We start from the raw sequence: 14,675 nt of genomic DNA, 5'->3' as shown, positions 1-14,675 counted from the left end.
ATAGGTTGAAATTCCGCCTGAACTGTTCAGATGGTTTCAGCTGCAGGGTAAAAACTTGCCTTTCTGTGCAGCAGCTGCGGTTGCGTCCCGCCTCCTCCTTCTATCTCAAAGCGAACGGCATTGAAAAGGGCGACGGCGTACTGCTTCTCGTACAGATCCTCAAACTGTGTCATCACATCCCTGGTCCGAGCTGCAGGAGAGAGAGACAAAGAGGGTCAGGAAACCTGGCATCATTCAGTGATTTATTCTATTCTCTTTTATGCACAATTTCAGAATATTCTGTACCTGTTGAAAAAGAAGGTGAAGTGAACCTTTTTGCGATAAAAGTTAAAAACCAGATGAAAAATCCAACTTTTTGTCATTCTACCAGTTAGACCATATTTAACTTTTCTATTAAAATGTTTTTGATATTAGCTGCTTTAAAAGCCCAGCCTCTCGGGTCCCCTCACTATCTTTGGCAGGTCCACATTGTCAGACACATTTTAGGTGAATTTTTTTACATGTCCAAAGTTTAGCTTAATATTGAACTTTTCAAAATGTATTTTATTCAGCTGGTCTAAAAAGTAAATTGTAGCAGAATCTGAATGTTTTTAAGGAACCTAAGTTTTGAAAGCCCATTAGTAACAGATTGGACGATGTTCTGCAACATCACAATAAAGAAATCCAAAGAATCACAGGATGAATGAAGCTTTTCACTGCTGTAAGCAACTTAGAGCAGGACTCTGGCATGTTTATGGAAGCATCATGACAGGAAGGAGGGAGCAGGGCTGCAGAGGGAGAGCAGGAAGGAAAACGCTGACAGGACAGGATGGACACTGTGGGAATGTGTAGGAGACGGGGACAGGGACACACAGGCTTATTAAAAATACACCAGCTGAGAGACGGACGAGATGGGAGGATAAATCAGAGGACGAAGAGGCAGAAGAAACAGGTGAAGAAAGAGCATCTGCTGAAAGAGACAAGGATCCAGAAGAAAAGTTTAGCCATTAACGGCCAGTGATGATGAGTCTTTAACTTCATTTGAGAGAAAACAGAATGGCTTTTAATTCAGTTACATTGTGGGATCTTTGAGCACTAACATGTTTTCACGTCACTGAATCTGAACTTCGCTTGGGTCTGACCTTTGATGGCTATAGGAAAGGTCTTGCTTAAGGACCCAGAGTCTTAGGTGTCTTGCAACCTCTCTAGAATGTATCTTCATCTTCTGTTCTCTGAGCCCTAGGAAACCAATTAATCTATCTTATATAAGATGTCCTTTAAAATGTGCATTTTGTTTTCTCTGAGTTGAGGCTGATGATGATTGTTTTGTCGCTAAAAAAAAAATTAGCTTGAAGTAAAAATCCTATCTTTTGTTAAGAGAAGAGTTCATTTAGTTCCTTTATTAGCAAAGCAGCCTCACCACCCAAACGTATGGATCTCTCTTAGTTTTAAACAATGAACTCTGATGTTACCTATGAGGAAGTGTTCAGTGAGTTTTTGCTTATATTGTGACATTCTGGATGAGCCATTGATGTTCTTTTTGAGTAATTTTAGAAGGCCAATTTTTCCTGTGAAGGTTCATCACAGTTTTTAATATTCTCTTTATTGTGGATGACAATGATTTAACTGGTTTAGCTTAGCTATAATTGGGTTATGCAGCAGTAGGACAAGGATCCAAAGGACACCAGAAAGTCCAGCTCTGAATATCTTTAAAAAGAGAATTAGACATTGCTGGAGTCAAATATGGTTGGTTCTCATCTTCCTTTTTGGAATAGGCTAATATTCTTCACCTCCTTTCCCTCTTCTTTGATCATATCCTTTGTTTAGTGAAGAATTAATCACCAAAAAGCAATTAAAATACCACTCTGTAATGTTGCAGAAAGTGAAATAAAAATAGCTATGACTTAAGATGTTTCAATCTGAATGCTGATCTCCAACATATCAGCACCGGGTCCTAACTGTAGATGTTTGCCTCTGTTGAGTCGATGCTAACTAAATTCTGCAGCAGGCAGGTGCTCGTTAAAGCCGTTTCCTCTTCACTGATGCAGAAAGTTGGTACCTTCCAGCAGACGTCCTGCTGGGCCAAAGTCAGCAAACTGGAATGCTTTAAATAGGCTTCTGGGTGCATGGAAACAAAGATTAGAAGGTGAAAAAATAAAACGAAAACACTTAGTCTTCTGTTTTTAACCTGAAAGCACTTATTAGGTCTGATATAAAATATTTCCTTTATTGAGAGCTGAGGCCTGGATCCTAATACTCCTCAAGGTTTTTAATTTTAGCTATTCATTTAATACAGATCCAAGCTGCAAACATCTGATGAGTTTTTTCAGATGTTTTGTTGTTATAAAGACAGAAAAATGTAGAAGAAACCTAATAACTCTACTGTGATTAACTCTGTTGTGATGGTTTATCAGGAGACATGAAGGTTGCTGACTAAGAACGATTTCAAGCAGGGTTTTTTCTTTCTGCAGGAAAAAGTGATTTTAGTGTCTGAGGTCAGACTGTGGTGAAGGAGATGAGGAAACAGGTGGCCTATCTAATATAATCCAGTTTTGTTTTACATTACAGGGACCCTGATTCAGACAGAGTGGGAAGACAAGCTTAAGCTCCTTACTGAATCCTTCAGTATCCTGAAAATATTTCCATTTATTGTTCTGTATTTCCACAGATAAAGTTTGTTGCATTTAAAGTTATGATCTCATGGCTTATATGGTTGGTAATCCACCAGTGACTGTTGACATAACACAGCTACACGCAGTTTAAAATTTGCATAACTCTCTGTGTGTTGCATTTGTATGCAGCATACGGTTAATGCTGGACAAAAGTAATCAAACATCCCTTTTATTTTAGATTAAGTCAGGCTTCCCTGCTGTTTTTCAAAGAAAGCATCTTACCCTTTAAATGCTTTACATTTTACCACATTGCAGTAATTTAGAATCACTTTTTATAGCATATAAGTCTGAAAATCCTTTAAACTTATGAACAGAAATTTAATAACAACGTGCGACGATGATCCTAGTCTATCTGACATCGTCTACACTGTTATTTGTTGTGTATGGTTTATAATTATTAAAGTTTCAATTCTGTTGTGGAAATCCACTTTTTTTTGGTGTTACAATAGTAACATGTTTTCTGTTTTTGTTGTATCCATACAATAACAAATACAGTGAGACTGGATGAAAACAAATTTTCTCATTTTGCAACAGTTTGTCAAATGGATTTAGGTTTGGACTTTGACTAGGCCATTATAGTATTTATGTGTTTTAAACAGACCAGAACACAACATGATAAAGATAAAGATTCTGGTAAGAGACACGACTCACAGCTTAAATACAAACTACTTTTATTTGATGTGTTGAGAGATCTGTCTGTGGTTCATTCTGGCTGCCAACAAGAGAAAGAGAGAGCAAGACTTCAGATATATATATATGAGTATGTGTCTCCACATGTTTAAACGTTCCTTTAACAACTTTGAAAGAGCTTCAGAAAGTCTGAGGAACTTTGGATCTACACCACTTTGAAAGAAAGAGACAGAATCTGACTGCTTGGACGGAAAGAATATAGATTTGAGGGATGACCTAAGACTTTTGCACGGCTCCATGCAGAGAAACAGAGGACATCAGCGATGCAAAGTCATCCAAGGACATGTAATAACATACATGAACACAAATGCTTACTTTAGGTTCAAAGGAGGACAAGCTGTTTGCTGCTCTGTTGTGGTTTCACACGAGCAAACAAAGGAGATGGACAGAGAGACGGCGCTGAGGGAGGGCCTGTAATACCGCCAGTTTTAACTCTGACATGTCTTTACCTGCTGCACCTCATTATCCTCCCCCCCTCTGACTGCTCCCTTCATGTGCTGCACCCATAACTCTGAAAACATTACTCGATTCCAGGTAGCCCAGCAGAAAAATAGCTGCTCTGTTTTTGGTGAAACTGCAAAGGTAACTGAATAGATTCCTCAAAATGCATCAGGATGATAAAAAGGTTAAAACTCTCCTTACATGAGGTTGCCTGTTTTAATTTGAACTTCTTATCCATTTTTGGGTTTTGTGAATCATTTTGAGGGATTTTAAACCAACCTTCAGGTCAGGCATCAGGTTTAGATGATGTTTAGGTTAGTGGAGTTAGAGAAGGTGGGAGCATCTTTGGGTAATCCATTAGAAATTACAGATTTTGTTTGCGATCTTTATATTCTTGCAAAAAATGTAGCCTTTTTCAGGTTAAACTCTCTGACACACAATGAGACGCTTTAGTTCTGTTTTATTGCTGTGTGATTAAATGCAGCCAATTTAAATGAAAAGCATTTAAATAACAGCAGAATGAGACTAAATTATGGACTTTTGTGAAGAATATCCCTCCCACAGTTCTGCTTTGTCTCCTGGCAGAGATGTTGTTTAGATGGAGGTAAATTTCCATCACACATTTTTGAGCACAGGCTAAAAATGTCGAAAAAGTCTCATCTAATGTATTAGAATACGCCATGGGTTGGTATAAAACAGTAAAAGCAGAATCCTGGTGAATTGTGTGTAATTTTTACGCTTGTGCAGATGTTCATTCTAATAGTGTTAAAGTTTCACCTTCTGACGGAGGTGGGACCGGCTCACTACTTTCCAAGTCACAAGTTTTAAAGTCTTAATGGTCAAGTTAAGACACGAGTCAGACTGCTCAACTTGAGTCATAAGTCTGGGCTAACAGGTCCCACGTAAAGTCCAAATCAAAAATAATTCATACTGAGCTATTCCTGAAACATGAGGAAACAAATTATATGGACACTTTTATTTTGCTTTAATATGAGCCTTAACTCATTTGAAGTAAAGACGCTTTACTGTAAATCTTTTCTAATGTAACTAAGCCATAATCTAAATTGATGACTCGAGTCAAGCCATCAATTTAAAGTCGCCACACTGCAAAAAATGTAAATCTAAATAAGTAATTTTTTCTAAAAATAAGTGCATTTTATCCTGATTTCAGTAGATAAATGAGACACTTTGCCAATGGAACAAGACAATTTACATTTGAAATTAGAAAAAACAATTGCATTGTCTTATTTCAAGTGCATTTTATCTAGTTATCTTATTTTAAGTGTAAAAATACTCATCCCATTGGCAAACTATCTTATTTACCTGCTCAAATTAAGGGTAAATACACTTGATTTAAGATTTTTTTTACTTGATTTCAGATTGTTTTTGCAGTGCACCCTTGCCTTCCTCCTGCAACTTGAGCCCAAAGCATGACTAGCACACTGCTAAACTTACAGACTATACTTTTTCCCTTAACAGTGATTCATCAACACTGGCAGAAACTCTCTGCTCTAACTTTAACTGGTGATCAGTGGGTCTAAAACTGAAAACACTGATCTTTAGACTCTTCAAATATTCAAAACTTGTTCTTTGATGCCCTGTTTTGAGTTGCGAATAAAATTGGCTTCATTGCATAATCTTATAATTTCTACAAACTCATTGGAATGTAAAGCAAATTGATGCATTTTATAGTCAGTTATTGTTGTGTTTGATTACTGAATTTAAAACATTTGGTTTGTAAACATGTGGTTAGGACATCTTTACTCATGAACACATGATGATTTCTTTAAGTTAAACATTCTTTAGAGATTATGTCCAAGATTTTCTCTTTAGATGTTTATATCAACAAGTTTACGATATAAACATTCTAATTTTGCTGATCATAACAGGAGCTCAAACAATGATGGGTCAGCTGTCACTCTAAGAAGCTTGGCCAATCAGCTAACAATCGTCTAGAGCGCCGCCCATGATCGTTGTCATAGGGTTATCTACCAAAAGGAAAATTTACCCTTTTCCTGTAAAATAAATAAACAAAATCAGCAGATGTCAGAGAAAAGTCTGATAAAGATTAGAAAATAGTTTTAATTGCATAAAAAGTCATAATTTTCTAATCTATTTTGCCCCCAAAAACATAAATGAAACAAATTCCCTATTTGTCAATGTTTAATTTAATTGCAAATTGAGGGTAATGTGATGAGCACATCTCTAGATAATAAATTAATATTGTTTCTAGACAAATATGTTGTCTTGGGTCAACAATGTTGCTTCAGAGATAAATTGGATTTGTTTAGATTTAAAGTTTTTCAAGCAACAAAGCAGGACATATTTATTGATTGCCTGCTCAATAAAACACAAGTATAAAAAAAGTCCACTAATTATTTCTGAAACCTTGAATGGTCTAACATGATTTCTTTACAGCAAAGGTTATACTTTCTGAATATTTGCTCTTTTGTTCACAGATTAGTTCAGTTATCCGCTGTTTATTGGGAAAAAGTTTATAGCATCAGTGTAAAGCAATGGAAACAATACTTAAATGATGAAAGGAACTCAGAAATGAATCAACATTAAATTGCTAAAATCTAGTCTCTATGTTTAACTAACATAGATGGATGATGCTCCATTACTTTCTAAATCTAAAATAATAGATATACAAATAATTGGCCTATAAACATGAAACCATAAATGTCTATAATAGCTCTGTTGCAGCATGAATACTGTCAGATTACAACCATCTTCATGAGGTTTTACTGGGATGTTTTAAAGTGGTAAACCAACACTTATTCAATCCCCTTTATTTTCTGAAAAAAAAAAATACATTAATAATTAATTTAAACAACATGTGGTGTGAATTTAAAATTAACCTGCTTATTAATACTTTGTAGAACCGCCTATTATTTCAGCTACAGTACTACTCAATATCACATTTGGTTCTTATCACATACTAAGAACTACTTAGTGTCTGATAGGTTTTTATTTATTAAGAGTTTGTTTCAAGTTTACATCTTTGCACTATAATATTGATTCAAATGAATGTTGTCAGGTGAAATTATCAGGCATCATGGACAGATATTTTTACTTTTTCTGGGTTTCACTCACATTCTGGGTTTTTTTAAACACCCCTTTCTGCTGTGAAGTCTTAGTCTCTGCCAGCTGGGGGGCACAACTATAACATAAAATACTCTAAATGTCTTTAAAAAAAAACGTTTTGTTCAAAATGTTCTGTTTGATTTAGATCTGGATTTTGATTCGACCATTCTGACCAATGAAAATACTTTAATCTAAACTCTTCTATCGTAGCTTGAGGGTTTAGGGTGGTTATCCCACAGGAAGGTGAACTTACACTCTCATATCCACACAATAACAGTTTCTCTTTCAACAGAGTTCCCCACCTGAGCAGTGAATCTCTGCAGCTCCCCCAGATTCCCCATGAGGATCTTGGCTGCTCTTTTATTAATACTCTCCTTAGCCAGCCTGCCAGTGGAGGTCAGAGGTGCAAAACTACTCTCTTATACGTCCAGTTTCCTGCAGCCTTTGAGCCTGAGTCTAAAGAGTTGTTAGGAGGATATTCGATTCAGGTTTTGTTTTTTGTTTTTTGGCACATGGGACTTTTTTGAGTTCTCAAGAGGTTTGACACATATGGTTTGGGTCACTGACCAAGTTTTGGGTTTTTAGGTTCCCTCATTCAATGTCACATAAAATCCAAATAAGTATGTAATGGTTTGTTGTAACATCACAAACTTGGAAAAGCTTACAGTTATGAGGCTCAGTATGCAGCTTGTAGCTTTTAGATTGTTTTATCAAGCAAAAAAAAAAAAAAAAACATTTCAACAAAGACGATCTTCCCTTTTTTTCCATTCCACACAAAGGAGCATTTATTTTATGGCTTCACAAAAGCAACAAACAAAAAGAATCGCTTGAAATTTAAGGATCCAAAACCTTCTTCTCTAAGTACCACCAGGGAAACACAAACACAACCAGAAATGTTTGGAGAGCAGAAATGTAAAGCATTCCAACTACACATGCACAGACCTATGGTAAAATCCTTCTAGTAATTACTGGACTAAACCACAGGTTCCTGAAAGTGTCCCTGCTCCTCTGACTCGTTCTGCCTCCATGCTTTGCTGGAATAATCGCAGAGAGGAGGACATTTCTCTGTGGGAGGCTGCTCAGACTCCAATAACAAGCAGTCCCAAACTTAGACAAACATGTTCCCCTGTCTTTTAGAAACCTGCTTATTATCCCAGAAAAAATACTAGGACTTTATTCAAACTCTTAAAATGCAAGAAAAGGGACATTTGTCACACTTCTATTTTAGGTGATTAGACATATTAAACTTTAAACTCTTATGAATCCAACAAAGCAGAATCAAATACATAATTTTGTCATTAAACTCTTAGTCTGTTCTAACTTAAAAGCTTCTAACCTGAGATCATCTCCCGTCTGCCCTCATCCAGGTGAGAGGAAACCACGTCTCCCATGGTGACAGGAGATCCTCAGAGTATCCCAGCTGTAGTAACTCCCAGGTCAGACTTCCAAGACTCCAACGTCCTGCAGGGAATTCTGCTTCAGGCTCCCACTCAGGATGGTGCTGCTTTGGCTTCCCTCCTGTTTTGCTCCAAAAAACCCAGAGAGAGAGAGAGGAAAGAGGAGGAGTAGGAGGTGAACACTGCTCTCTTTCACAGCAAAGCAACAGGACACACCCTCTGGGAGTCATCACTGGTCCAACGTGTTCAGTTGGCCATGCCAAAGGTGTGGCCTCCACCAGGAGAGCCTGGTAACACTTCACTCAGTTTCTTATTACTTGTTTGAAGTCATTTGAGTTTAGATAAAGAAATATAAAGTGTTGGTTTTAAAATATTTTTTCTCAGATATAATAATTAGATTCATGTTCCCGGACTTTAAGTTGCCACATTTTGTTAATATTGTGTTGAAGTTTCCCTTATGGATAAGAAAACTGAAAGCATACCTGCTTTTGGGACTTTCTAAAAGCATGTTACTGCTGCCCCCTTGTGGAAAGATTCAGTACTACACAGGTTGCAAAAATGCTCATATAGGTAAGTCATAAAAAATTGCACACAATACCCCTAAAAAGTAGGTGGGTCCAGAACTTCTCATTTCGTTTAACTAAGCTGCACATTTATGCTGTTATGGTCAGAAGCAGCAGAATGAAAATTTGTGAAAACATCAAAAGGAAAGCCTGGAAACCTGCAAAATATGAACATTTTACAGGACTGCATGAGTCTTCCTGCTTGGATGGAACATGTAAAATATGAGGCGTGATACATTCTCAGAGACTGTTCTATAAACACTCCTGGAAGTTAAAGGAAAGCTATTATACATAAGTGTCTTATTAAGTTAGAAGGAAGCCTATGGTTTAAAAATAGTAAAAATATATCCTAAGTTCTGGTAAGTAACCTGCAAGTTTACTGAAGATGATTGGTAAGTGCTGGTGAAACAGCTTTAAAATAAATCCTGCAGATTTTATAAAGGTACTATAAACAGGGAAGCACCATGAGTTTTAAAACAATAGGAAAGTACCCTGTAACTAGGAGCATTAAATATTATTAACCTGTGGGTTTTAATAAAGCAAATAATTAATTGTATTAAAGTTCTAGTTTAGTTAAGCTAAGCTCTAGGAACAGTGATGTTATAAAAGTTCCATAAAAGGTTTTGGAAATTCCAGTAGGGCCCCGAGAAATTCTTGTAATCTAATCTGTACATTTTAATAAAGGAGTAACTTCAAGGAAAGTAACCTGTTATAACAGCATTGTAGACTGAAAGTTTTAGAAAATATGCCTCCATGTTTCTGTTAGGTAATTAGTAATCACTAGGAAATATTACAAGTTTTGGAAAAGTTGCATAAAGTATCTTGTAGATCCAGAGGGGACTCCAAGTTCTGGAAACTGAAATCAGAATCCATTAGATTTCAAATAGGAGAAACTTTATGTTAACATTGGGAAAGTACCAATACATTTAGGAACAATAAGCAAGCAATGACCAAACAAGTAGCCTGGGATTTCCAGGAATGTAAAACGTACTGTGTAAAGTTCTGGAAAAATATATATTTTTTAGTTTCAGGGATATGCAGCAGATTTGTCTTTTCAATGTCTCAGACGTCCTCTGTGAGTTTTAAAAACTACCATGCACGTTTCTGAAAATCTGGTTTTAAGTTCCAGCAGAGTATCCCACAATTTCCCAAAGGAATTAAGCTGTAAGATACAGCTGAGCTTTCTTAAATTTGATGTGCTGGTCCGAAGCAAAGGTCCGAAGGAGTAGGTATAAATTTGAGGAAATCTCATTTAAAGTTATGGGATAGAACCATGGGCGGATTCTGGCAAAGACAGGCAGGCAAAGACAGGCCCTCTGATTTGAGAAGACAACGTAAAACAGACCCACAATACAGATGCAGAAATTTTAATAGAATAGACATACATTATTTGTTCTACCTTTTGTCCTTTTCTTGTTGTTTTCCTCTCTATATTTTGTTCTCAGCTGATTTTTCAAGCTGTCTCAAAAAGGATATAAAGATTTTTTCCAATCACTAAGCTCACTTAGTTGATTGCTCCTTCCTGTGTTGCTAAAAAGGCGATGGCAAAAGTAAATAACCCAGTCCTTCTTTTCACTGTAGACAAGCCATGATCTGCTTATCTGTTCTCCATTTTACATTTTTATGTAGTTATAGCTGCGTGAATCATGACAGCAGACAAGATAGAGGAGAGCAGGAGGCGGGGTTACCAATTTACTTGCTCTGGAGAGCAGAGTTTGCTGCTTTTATTATGTTGTCGCCAAAGTCTCAACTAGCAGAAAAAAGTCGCTAGATTTGGAGTTAGGTGCTTTTTTGAAATAAAAGAGCTAGAGGGGTCTAAACGTTGCTAAAAATAGCAACAAAAGCACTACTGCTCTTCACATCGTTTGTTTTCAAATGGTTTGCTGCTGTCTGTTTGGACCTTTCTGAACATGTGCAGCAAATAGACTGATCCAATATGGTGGAGCAGTGAAAGGATTTTTATCAAAAACATAATTAATGTGCATATAAATAAGGAATAGTGTATTAACAATACATGTAAACATAGTTTTATGCCCCCACCCTTAGCCAATCATTGGCCACCCATGAGGCCACCCCTACCATTTTTTCTCTCAAGTAGAATATTCAAAACAATAAAATTTTATATATATTAACAATTACTTGACAACAAAAGCCCTGTGGTTAATAGAGATGATTAGTACAGAATTATTCATGCGATTTCAGAACTAGATTTTTATATTGTTATATGCCATAAAGAGATGATGCATCTCTGCAAGTCATCTAAGAGTCTTCAGTGAAATAATAGATACTGTAAATAACTATTTTAATAAAAACCTATTAAATTATCATAAAATGTAGATATTAGTACTTGTAAATATCAATTTAATGCAGAATGATATTGATAAAAGTAGGTAAGTAATGACGATGGAAAGGATGTACGCTCCAGAACTCAAACCTGAACGAATTTTATCCATATACCTTTGATCTAGACGGATGTTTAAATATATGCATCTATTTGTTAGCGAAGTCTGTAAGAAACTATAGTTAGTCTTTATTTAAAAATATGGACGTTGTGCTTGTTCCTGTTGGAACAGTGTAGATTGACCCTGAGGTTCTGGTGCCTATCCACTTGGGTTATATTGCCTGGCCACACTTATAAAAAAAAGAAGAAGATCCTAAAAGTTACGGGAAGGTAACACATAATTACACGTTATAAGACTTTATCTCGTGTCTATTTTCTTTACCTCAAACTGTATTAAGAGGATGCATGAAACATGACAGGATGGAGGCTAAAATAGGTACCTAAATGGCTTCCTCTTAATTAAAATATTCTTTAACGTTTAAATTCAAGTGTTGTTATGTCAATGTCAATGTCTAATTTATTTATATACAGTAGCACTTTTAAAAAAGGTATAAAACTGCGCCAAAGTGCTTTACAGGAAAGTCAATAACACCAATTAACAAAACAGAATGCGAAACACTGCTTCAATTAAAAGCCGAAAAATAAAAATAAGTTTTAAAAAGCGATTTAAAATGATCATGGTAATGGTAAAGAAGTAAATGGTTCCACAGAATTGGAGCAACGGTTGAGTCCGAGGAACTGTCAGTAATAGTTGATTTTTAGAGCGTAGACTTCTCTGCACAGAATGGAATTTTAAAAGGTCTCTAAGATAAGGAGGAGCTAATCCATTTAAGACTTTATAAGTTAATAAAACAATCTTAAAATCTATTCGGTAAAAGACAGGCAGCCAATGTAAAGAGGCCAGTATAGGCCTTACATGGTCACTCTTCCTGGTTCCAGTAAGGAGCCGAGCTGCAGGGTTCTGGATCAATTGAAGTCGCTGCATCTGTGATTTATCTATGCCTCTATATGATGAATTGCAATAATCCAACCGGGATGTAATGAAAGCATGGATAAGTCCTTCAAAGTCCTTAAAACAAAAATAGGATTTAATGTTTGCTAAAATGCTTGATCTAACAACAGAGCTAACTTATTTATCTAACTTTAAACAGCTGTCAAAACTAAAACCAAGATTCCTAGCAGAGGTCTAACAAAACTGAGCTAAAGAACCAAGAATTAGATCTGGATTGAAGACTCTGACCAAATAATATAACTTGAGTTTTACTTTGATTAAGGTGAAGAAAGTTTTGTTCCATCCAAGATTTGACTTCAGCAAGTCAATCTATCAATAGCTGAAGAGATTCATTTTCCCCATTTTGTAGTTTAATTGGCATATAAATCTGAACATCATCTGCAAATAACTGAAAAGAAACACCAAACTTATGGAAAATCTGACCAAGAGGTAGTAAATACAAAATAAACAAAATAGGACCTAGAATTGAGCCTTGAGGAACGCCATACTTTAAAGGTTTGGCCCCAGAACAGCATTGGTCCAGATGAACTGTAAAAGTTCTCTTTTCTAAATAAGATTGAAACCATTCAAATACTGGGGGCTCTCAGGTCAACATTATGTTTTAATCTGTGTAAGAGAATCTGATTATCTACAGTGTCAAATGCAGCACTCAGATCTAAAAGTAATAAAACTGCAAAAATGATGGTTAATTAGGGAAGCTGGGTTCCATGATCACGGCTGTCACCTCCTCCCACCAATGAGGTGGAGGATGGTGCGGAAAGGAGACGCAGTGACGTTTCCAACTGGAGGCTCCTGCGCTGCGGACGGAGAGAGAGAAACGACCAGAGAGGAGGGAGGAGGCTCATCGCTCCGTGCAGCACTCGGTAGCATCATGGCACCTATCGGATTAAAGGCGGTGGTCGGAGAAAGTAAGCTTTTCTTTCCTGTTTTATGAAGCTTAATGGTGTTGATGTTAAAAAGCTGCGCTTTAAATGAGCGGAGATGGAGGCTGCAGGCCTGCATCTCCATGATGGTGGTGCTGCTGATAGGTGGATCACTGTAAATCACTTGATCTCCTGCAGAGGGTCGGATGGTCTCCATGGGAGCCTGCGGTGCTGAAGCGCATATAACCCCCCCCATCCAAGCGCTGGGAAATAAAAACGAGGATCAACAACCTGAAGATTAAAATTATTAGTCCAGTAATAGAGGTGATAATTCATTTTTGAAACTGGACGATTAAAGCCTGTCTGCAAAAATAACCATCCAAACACGCCCTTTTACAGCCAATCAGCGTTTGAATCAGGAATAGTCCGCAGCAGCACGCGCGCGCGGCCGTGCAGAAATAACCTGCAGTGTGATCAGATCCATGGAGTTTAAATAATAAAAGATAAACGGAGATCAGCGGGTTTCCTGGTTAGAGCCTCACCCCTCTGATGGAGCACATTTCTGTTGCGTAAAAAGCCACTCAGCGCGCACACGGATGTGAGGAAAACTGTTTGCTTTGTTCATCCTCTCTGACGCAGTGAAACGTAGTGGAAGTTTGGCGCTATCTCTGCTTTAAAGGCCGTTTCTTTATTTTGTCGTTTGTACTCGATGCTGTGTGGGTGATGGAGGCCTTCATGTGGATGTGCAGCTCGGTGGTGGAGAGGATGAGATGCAGGCCTGCGCCTAAAATCGGGATTTTTTTGCCTTTCCTGATGGATGTTGTGAAGAAGCTGCTTGACTTGGCCCTATAATCAAATGGGTTGGTTGGTGCAATAGTCACCCATACAAATTTGTCATAGATGAAGAAATTATTTATTTTTCCCACATTAACATGAACATGGTTATGTGCTATATCCTAGTACCTTTAATTGAAAGTCAGTCACTCATTCCTGACCCCACAATAAACCAGATACACCATGATGCACAATTTATAATGCAAATGCTTTCTGTACTACTGCGATACTTCCCTCTATAAACCTGTAGTATCAAATACATACTACATTAAAAACATAATTTCTACACCTGTATATAAGCCATCCGTATTGTACATATTTTTATTTCTCATTTTTTAATTTCTTATTTTTATTTTGTTTTTCATTGTGTGCGATACATGTACACTTGCACCTTAATCCTATTTATCTTTATATACTGTATATATATTGCTTATTCTTAATGCACCTTTTTCCTCCCTGTTTGCACCTTCTGTAACTTCTATGCCAATATGTGACGAGTGAATTTCTCCGCTGTGAGATCAATAAAGCTCATCTAATCTAACCTAATCTAATCTAATCTAGTTTGTGTCCCTCTATACTTAAGCTAAGATTAGGGAAGCAAACATTTTTCACCTCCAATAAGATTCCGATAATTAAATCTGAATATGTGCAGATCCAGATAATTTTCTGATACTGTATCTGATTGCTTTAAAGTGACATAGTGTAAAAAAAAATCCTCTATTTGAATGCTAGAAATCATATATTGCAATTATATATTTGTTATTATTAGTGTGTTATTACTTTCACTAATAATCAG

The 14,675-nt window shown here is 36.8% G+C and overlaps 2 protein-coding genes across 3 annotated transcripts in view; one reads left to right on the top strand and one right to left on the bottom strand.

Annotated features, from left to right (window-relative positions):
* The window catches only part of niban2a (niban apoptosis regulator 2a), a 34,042-nt gene extending 25,617 nt beyond the window's left edge, over positions 1–8,425 (bottom strand). The window contains exons 1-2 of the mRNA XM_038268336.1: positions 8,206–8,425; positions 60–190 (exon numbers count right to left, since the gene is read on the bottom strand). Of these exons, the coding sequence (XP_038124264.1) occupies positions 60–190; positions 8,206–8,260 (186 nt within the window). The 5' untranslated portion in view covers positions 8,261–8,425. The remainder of the gene's footprint in view (positions 1–59; positions 191–8,205) is intronic.
* A 4,517-nt stretch (positions 8,426–12,942) lies between these two features.
* Positions 12,943–14,675, top strand: part of stxbp1a (syntaxin binding protein 1a) — a 48,697-nt gene continuing 46,964 nt past the window's right edge. For both annotated transcript variants that reach the window (XM_038268265.1, XM_038268264.1), the window contains exon 1: positions 12,943–13,090. In XM_038268265.1, the coding sequence (XP_038124193.1) occupies positions 13,054–13,090 (37 nt within the window). In that variant the 5' untranslated portion in view covers positions 12,943–13,053. The remainder of the gene's footprint in view (positions 13,091–14,675) is intronic.

The sequence above is a fragment of the Cyprinodon tularosa genome, unplaced genomic scaffold (assembly GCF_016077235.1).
Source record: "Cyprinodon tularosa strain WSP-4 unplaced genomic scaffold, ASM1607723v1 ctg7, whole genome shotgun sequence".
Taxonomy (NCBI): domain Eukaryota; kingdom Metazoa; phylum Chordata; class Actinopteri; order Cyprinodontiformes; family Cyprinodontidae; genus Cyprinodon; species Cyprinodon tularosa.
This window is presented reverse-complemented; position numbering and strand designations above follow the sequence as displayed.